Here is a 7,358-nt window from a genome sequence, read left to right on the forward strand (position 1 = left end):
TGGGCATGCCTGTGAGGGAATATCTAGATTAGGTTACCCCTGGGCATGCCTATGAGGGATTATCTACATTTCCTCGGGCTGGGGTCCTAAATAAAAAGGAGAAAAGCCAGTTCACAATCAGCATTCATCATTCTCTACCTTCTGCTGTTTTTCTGAATAAAGTAATAACCAGCTGGTTCAAGGTCTCATTGCCATGACTTCCAAGTGATGGTGGACTACATCCTTGAACTGTGAGTAGAAATAAACTCATCCTCCTTAAATTGTTTTGTCAGGTTATCTCATAATAGTAACAGGAAAATTTAAAACCAAAGGGAAAAATCGGCAATTCCACAATCAATAGAGTCTGACAATCCCTGCTTCAGCAGCTGAGGGAGTGAGACAAACAATAAGTAGTTGTCTATGTCTATTACAGTTTGGGATTATGACACAAGCGACAGATGAGGATCAAGTCACAGCAAGGTCTCACTGGAGACTGAATACAAATGTATGGTATTTGTCACCTCCCTCAACTTGAGGTATTTTCTATTTTCACTCTTAGAATGCCTGCACCTTCATCAACTGGCTTAATCCCTAAACAAAGTTTGAAGTTGCAAGGAATTAACAGACATTCTATGCATATTTCCAAAGCATACTGAAAAACGTAAAGGATACAAAAAAAGTAGGGAGGGGATGTCTGTGCCTTACTGTAAGACTTAAATTGATGGAACAAGGTCATAACAAGAGATAATTTTCCAGCTATCCAGGTGAGATGAGCAGACACAGCCTCAAGAGAGGGGAGCCGTGCAGGACACAGGGCGTCTGCACCTCAGACTGTCTCCCACGAGTTTCTTACTGGTTCCAAAAAAGAAGAAAAAAGGTGAAAATAGCACAAGATCCTGAGGCCTGTCTTATGGTAGGATGGATCACCTAGGCTCATCATGGGGACACTAGACAACCTTAAATGGAGTAACAATTCACACTGTCAGCATCATCTGACACACAGCAGGACGACGCAGGGCTGCTGCAGAATGAAGAAGACTAAAGTAATAAAACAAAATACAGCCAGTAATTCTGGACTAGATCTGATCCTACAGGGAGATCTAGTGTAGAAAGCACTACGGTGCTTCAAAGGATACTGATGGGACAGCTGAAAACTGCAACTGGACAGCAGGTTCCAGACAAGAAGAAAGGGATAGACATGTAAAAAATAAGAGCACATGAGGAGGGCTACTCATGTGCAGGTCAATCAGGAAGTAAGTATAAGCATGGGAGAAACAGAACGAACAAGGTTTATGTGCTTATATAATAAAATGTCAAAAATGTTCAAACAAAATGGGGGAACCTGGTAAAAGGGTACACATGAGAATTCTACATTTCTTGCAATTTTTCCACAAATAAGAACATTTCCCAAAATAAAAAATAAAATGAAAAAAATTGGTAATAGACGAATACAGAACATGATACTGGGGTTGGAGTCCCTGAGTACTGTTTGCTATGGATAGTTCACAAATAATTAACAACCTCTAATTCCATGGCCCCTTTCCTGAGTAATGGGTGAGTATCACCCTCTAGACAATACAAGGTGAGGTCTGGACAGGGCCACCCTCCCCCTCATCACAGAGGAAGGGGAGGGGCTATGTGAGGGGGTACTTGGAGGAAAGGCAGGCTGCAATCAGAATGTAAAGTGAACAAGTAAATAAATTAAAAGAAAAAAGGAACATGAACGTAGAACTGGGAACTAAAGACAACTATATTTGGGAACTATGAAGCAAAAGGGCAACAGTTAAAAACATAAGTTTTAAAAACAGAGCAATTAAGAATAACTACACAGCAGTCTTCTTTCCTGTCTACTGTAAAAAAGAAGGAGATACAGGACTGCCTCCATTACAGCCAATGCTAGTGGAAAGCAATGACCCCTTAGAAAAAATGTGGGACTGAAGGAGGCACTGCAGCCATGAGGATTTGTTAGAACAGCTTAGATAGGTGATAAGCATGAGAGAGGTAGGCTAGGCATATTTTCATAAGCCTTGGTCTCAAAGAATCTCCATGCTGGCAATTCTGGAAAAGAACACTCATTTTGCTCAATAAGAGCATATATTACCGATTTGTGATGATGTCATCCCAGATGTGCATTGGGTCTGTCACAGCATCTGGGTATCTGCTGGTCCAGGTTTTTAGAAGTTTCTTTAAGGGACCCAGAGATGATAAGTCACCTAAAAATAATATTAGAGACTGATCATATCTACAGCTGAATGATAAGAAGAATTTACAGAACAGAGCCAGCATTTGTAAATAGAAACCTAACTCAATTTCTTATTTAAGAATTAAAAATAAAACAAGTTAAAAAAAAAACCTAGCAAATTAAAATCAAACAACAAACAAACAACCCAGATACCTTTTTCATTCCTTCACATAAGGAATACATGTCAGTATACAAAATGTAATATAAACACCATCACTTCAGGGTATCTATATCTTCTTCAATTTCTTTCTTCAGAGACTTGAAGTTCTTGTCATACAGATCTTTCACTTGCTTGGTTAGATTTACACCAAGGTATTTTATATTTGTGACTATTGTGAAGGGTATCATTTCCCTAATTTCTTTCTCAGACTGTTTATCCTTTGAGTAGAGGAAGGCTACTGATTTGTTTGAGTTAATTTTATATCCAGCCACTTTGCTGAAGTTGTTTATCAGGTTTAGTTCTCTGGTAGAATTTTTTCAGTCAGTTAAGTATACTATCTTATCATCTGCAAATAAAGGGATGCTGAATTTTGTGAAATGCTTTCTCAGCATCTAATGAGATGATTATATGGGTTTTTTTTCTTTTGAGTCTGTTTATATAGTGGATTATGTTGATGGATTTCTGTATATTGAACCATCCCTGCATCCCTGGGATGAAGTCTACTTGATCATGGTCAATGGTCATTTTGATGTGTTCTTGGATTCTTTTAACAGAATAGTAGTATTTAGTTTTCCCCTAGACCCACGCCCTATCTAGTCTCAAGTATATGCTCACCAAACAATGTTAGACATGGCTTCCATCTCATGGAGTGGGCCATAAAACCTGTCAGAGAGTGGGCTGGTTACTCCCATGATGTCTGTGCCATTATTGTATCATTATCTCTCACAAATTATCTCTCATTGTTGTAGGTTTGTAATATGTTTGTAGTTGGGTTGGTAGGTACCTTTCTTTTCTTCAGAGTACTTTGCAATACCATCAACACTATAGTAGGGGTGAAGGAAAGCTCTAGGTACCAGCCTGACTTCTCTCCATTTAATGAGATATATAAGTGTTGCCTTTATAAGTTTATAGAAACCAACTAATGGCCTTAGCAATAACCTGAGATGTTTCGTGATTTCCATGAGGCCCCTTTAGTCAATGACTCAATTGGATGCAACCCATTCCTAGCACTGGATGCAACCCATTCCTAGCACTGGATGTAACCCATTCCTAGCACAGGATGCAACCCATTCCTAGCACAGGATGCAACCCATTCCTAGCACTGGATGCAACCCATTCCTAGCACTGGATGAAACCCATTCCTAGCACTGGATGCCACCCATTCCTAGCACTGGATGCCACCCATTCCTAGCACTGGATGCCACCCATTCCTAGCACTGGATGCAACCCATTCCTAGCACTGGATGCCACCCATTCCTAGCACTGGATGCAACCCATTCCTAGCACAGGATGCAACCCATTCCTAGCACTGGATGCAACCCATTCCTAGCACTGGATGCCACCCATTCCTAGCACTGGATGCCACCCATTCCTAGCACTGAATGCAACCAATTCCTAGCACTGGATGCCACCCATTCCTAGCACTGGATGTAACCCATTCCTAGCACAGGATGTAACCCATTCCTAGCACAGGATGCCACCCATTCCTAGCACTTGGTGCCAAAAGAAATACAGTTGGGGCACTGTCTTCCCCATTATTTGATAATTGCATTTAGATTTCATTCATATTGTTTTAAGAACCTTTTAGGTATTAGGTTTCCATTCAACTCTTCAATTAGGACTTAGTGTTAGTTTCCTCCTTACTCCCCTCTGACCTTCCCCTCCCTGCCTGACTTCTCATTCCAGTCTGTGTGCCCCTAACCTCCATCTACCCATAACTATATATTCTATTTCCCCTACCTAGGGCAATCCTTCCCTCCCCTAGTTCCTCTGTAGTGATACAATTGTAGTCTGCTTATCAAAGACTTAACAGCTAACATCCAGATATAAGCTACATGTAATTGACAACTGCTCGAAAAGGAAAAATTAGTTATTGCCAATGGAATGTCACTAGGTATATCAACCACACTTCAGGATTAGTTCCAATGCCAGCAGTAGAGGGCCAAGACAGAATTAACTTGATTCTATTTTTTTTTTAGCCTTTTTGTCTCATACTGCTTTGTTTGCGCTTTTTTTTTTTTTTTTTTTTTTTTTGGTTTTTAGAGACAGGGTTTCTCTGTATAGCCCTGGCTGTCCTGGAACTCACTCTGTAGACCAGGCTGGCCTCGAACTCAGAAATCCGCCTGCCTCTGCCTCCCAAGTGAGGCGATTAAAGGCGTGCACCACCACTGCCCGGCTTGTTTGTCCATTTTATGTCTTATGGTTTCTAAGTATTTTTAGTGGGTGTATATTTTTTCTTTTAAAATTCTGTTTTATTTTTTATTGTTGCTTATTTCTTTTATAAATAGATAAAAAGAAAGGGTGTACTGTTGGGTGGGTAGGAAGGGGAAGGATCTGGGAGGAGTTGGAGTGGTAACTGGGATCCATGTATTTTGTATGAAAAAATTAAAAAAAAAAGATATTATAGAAAAAGAAAAGACTAACAACTAGCTAGTTGTAGAAATAGCCGAAAAATACATCTCTAAATTTTAAAAAGGAAACAATGACCAAGCTATGAAAAACAATTTTTTTGACTATTCAAAAAAAAAAATTGAAACAGATTTAGAATGAAGACATTTCACTTTTAGAAAAATGTTCTCTCTTAGACTATTGAATGGTTGGTTATTCAAAGGAACCAGAATAAAACCTACATGATCTACTATTGTCTAAACCTTCCAGCTACTCCAGACTATCTCTTCAGATTCACCACTCCATCCCATTCTGGATAGTAAGGGCTCTATCATGTAGTAATCTTCTGGGGAGAGCTCTACAAGCCCTTCTTTTACACAGTGCACTTGGACTCCTCCTTAAGGAGCCTACAGGCCCATCCCTGGAATCACTCTCTGAGCATTTCCAGATGTCAGAACTTTGTCTGGCTTATCTGCAGTACCCAGAACAGTGGTGCTGGACTGTCTTAAATACTTAAACTAGTGATGTCAAAAAGTGCAATTTTAGAACACATCCAAGGCAGTTTTCACCTTACACATTAAGTTTGGCTTCAGTAAGCAAAATTTCAAGCTTCAAAAAACCCCTCCACAATTAGAAAGGAAAAAAATAATAAGTTAAAAACTTACCATGTTTACGTATAAAATTGAGGAACTCCTCGATTTCTGCTAAAGTCTGTACAGATTGTAATTTGGCGAGTCTACTTCTATACAAGAGGACATCAATACTAGAATAATTCTAGAAAAAAGGAAGTCAGGCTTGTTATACTACTTACAACTTGGAATGTAGTTTTAAAAAGCATGATATAGCCACTACCCTATAAATGTAAGACATTCAGTGTACTTCAGAGTACTTAACAATTATGCCTTGGAAACAATTATTAATTTAACATTATCAGTAAGATCAGTGCAATCTGGCTATCATAGTCCTTGTTCTGTCATCTATGACCTATTTTCTTAGTAAGGACCCACTCCAGGCCTATTTACATGGTAGGAAAGTGAGTTCACAAGTTATGTTCCTAATCTGCATTAAATTTTAAAAGTCATAGTATCTTATAATGCAAAATTATGAACCACAGAAGCCAGGTTTTTAAAAATTTATCTTAGTGTGTGTAAGTGAGTGTGGATACATGCCAGGTACAAGTGTAGAGGTCAGAGGACAACCTTGGGTGTCAGTCTTCTCCCTCCTCTCTTGTTGACTGTTGTACACACCAGGTTGGGGAACTGTCCTAGTTTGCTCCTATGCTGTCACACTAAAATACCACACCCAAAAACAACTTGGGGAGGGAATGATTTACCTGTTTTACAGGTTACAGTTTTATCACCAAAGGAAGCCAAGGAACTCAAAGCAGGTACTTAGAGGCAGGAACTGAGGCAGAGACCACAGAAGAATAAATACTGCTTAGTGGCTTGCTTCCCATAGTACATTTAGCTTTCTTTCTCTTTTTTGTTAATGATTTCTTTTTTATTTTTTATGTGCATTTGTGTTTTGCTTGCATATATATCTATATGAGGGTGTCAGATCCCCTGGAACTGGAGTTACAGACAGTTGTGAGTTGCCAGTGGGTGCTGGGAATTGAATCCCCCTGATTCAGCTTGCTGTCTTAAACAACTGGGAACCATCTGCCCAGGCTGGTACCAGCTGGTAGGCTAGGCCTTCCCACAACAATCACCAATTAAGAAAATGCCCCACAGATATGCCCAAGACCAATCTGATGGGGGCAAATTCCTCCATCGAGATTCCCTCTAACCAGCACATGGAGTGAGCTGCTAGTGATGCTCCATCTTCATCAAAAGCAAGCTGCAGTTACAAATACTGTGCCTATGTCTAGTTTTACATGGCTCCTGGGGATCTGATCTGGGTCCCTGTGTTAATATGTACCTTCTCCACTGAGCCATCTCTCTAGCCTTTCTAGTCAGTTTACTAATTTACTTTAAAACGATAAAAAAACAAACAAACAATAAATGCCTATGCTTCTATAGTTAATGTTGGTGGACTCTTAGTCATTCAGTCCAACCCACAACTATGAAAACAAAGAAGAAGAAAGGGTAAAAAATGAATAGGGCATGTGATCTGATTTCTCAGTCAAATTCTGCAGTGTTAAACCTTACATTACTTTTAACAAGTTCTTTCAGAGTAAATGGAACACATTTTAAAACAAGTATTAACCTTTCTGGTATGACCATCTGAAAAATATTTTGTATTCTCTAATACAATGAGTAGTTCTCTAATACTCTTGAGACGTAATACTGCATTGAGGCCACCCAGAGAGACTGGATCAGTCTATGCATTTGTTCATAAATCAAGTAAACATCTATACAACTATTCCACAGAGAAAATTATACATTGCACAGTGTGAGAAAGATTAAACTAAAGAAATAACAAAAAGTAGAACGTTTACAACAGTGGGGAAAAAAAAAGATTGAGACAAAGGATGAAGAACACTATTAGAAGAATCCAAAGAAAGAACAGGTACTATATGAGAGTACATAGAAGTTTCTGCTTGGTGGTAGTAGTGGTGATGGTGGTGGTAGTAGGTGTGAAAGAGAGGGG

General features: G+C 39.3%; 1 protein-coding gene across 1 annotated transcript in view; it reads right to left on the reverse strand.

Moving 5' to 3' along the window:
• The window catches only part of Prkdc (protein kinase, DNA-activated, catalytic subunit), a 199,243-nt gene that overhangs the window by 55,143 nt on the left and 136,742 nt on the right, over positions 1-7,358 (reverse strand). Inside the window, exons 67-68 of the mRNA XM_028778260.1 lie at positions 5,435-5,543; positions 2,081-2,192 (exon numbers count right to left, since the gene is read on the reverse strand). Of these exons, the coding sequence (XP_028634093.1) occupies positions 2,081-2,192; positions 5,435-5,543 (221 nt within the window). The remainder of the gene's footprint in view (positions 1-2,080; positions 2,193-5,434; positions 5,544-7,358) is intronic.

The sequence above is a fragment of the Grammomys surdaster genome, unplaced genomic scaffold, assembly GCF_004785775.1.
Source record: "Grammomys surdaster isolate TR1022 unplaced genomic scaffold, NIH_TR_1.0 331, whole genome shotgun sequence".
Lineage (NCBI taxonomy): Eukaryota > Metazoa > Chordata > Mammalia > Rodentia > Muridae > Grammomys > Grammomys surdaster.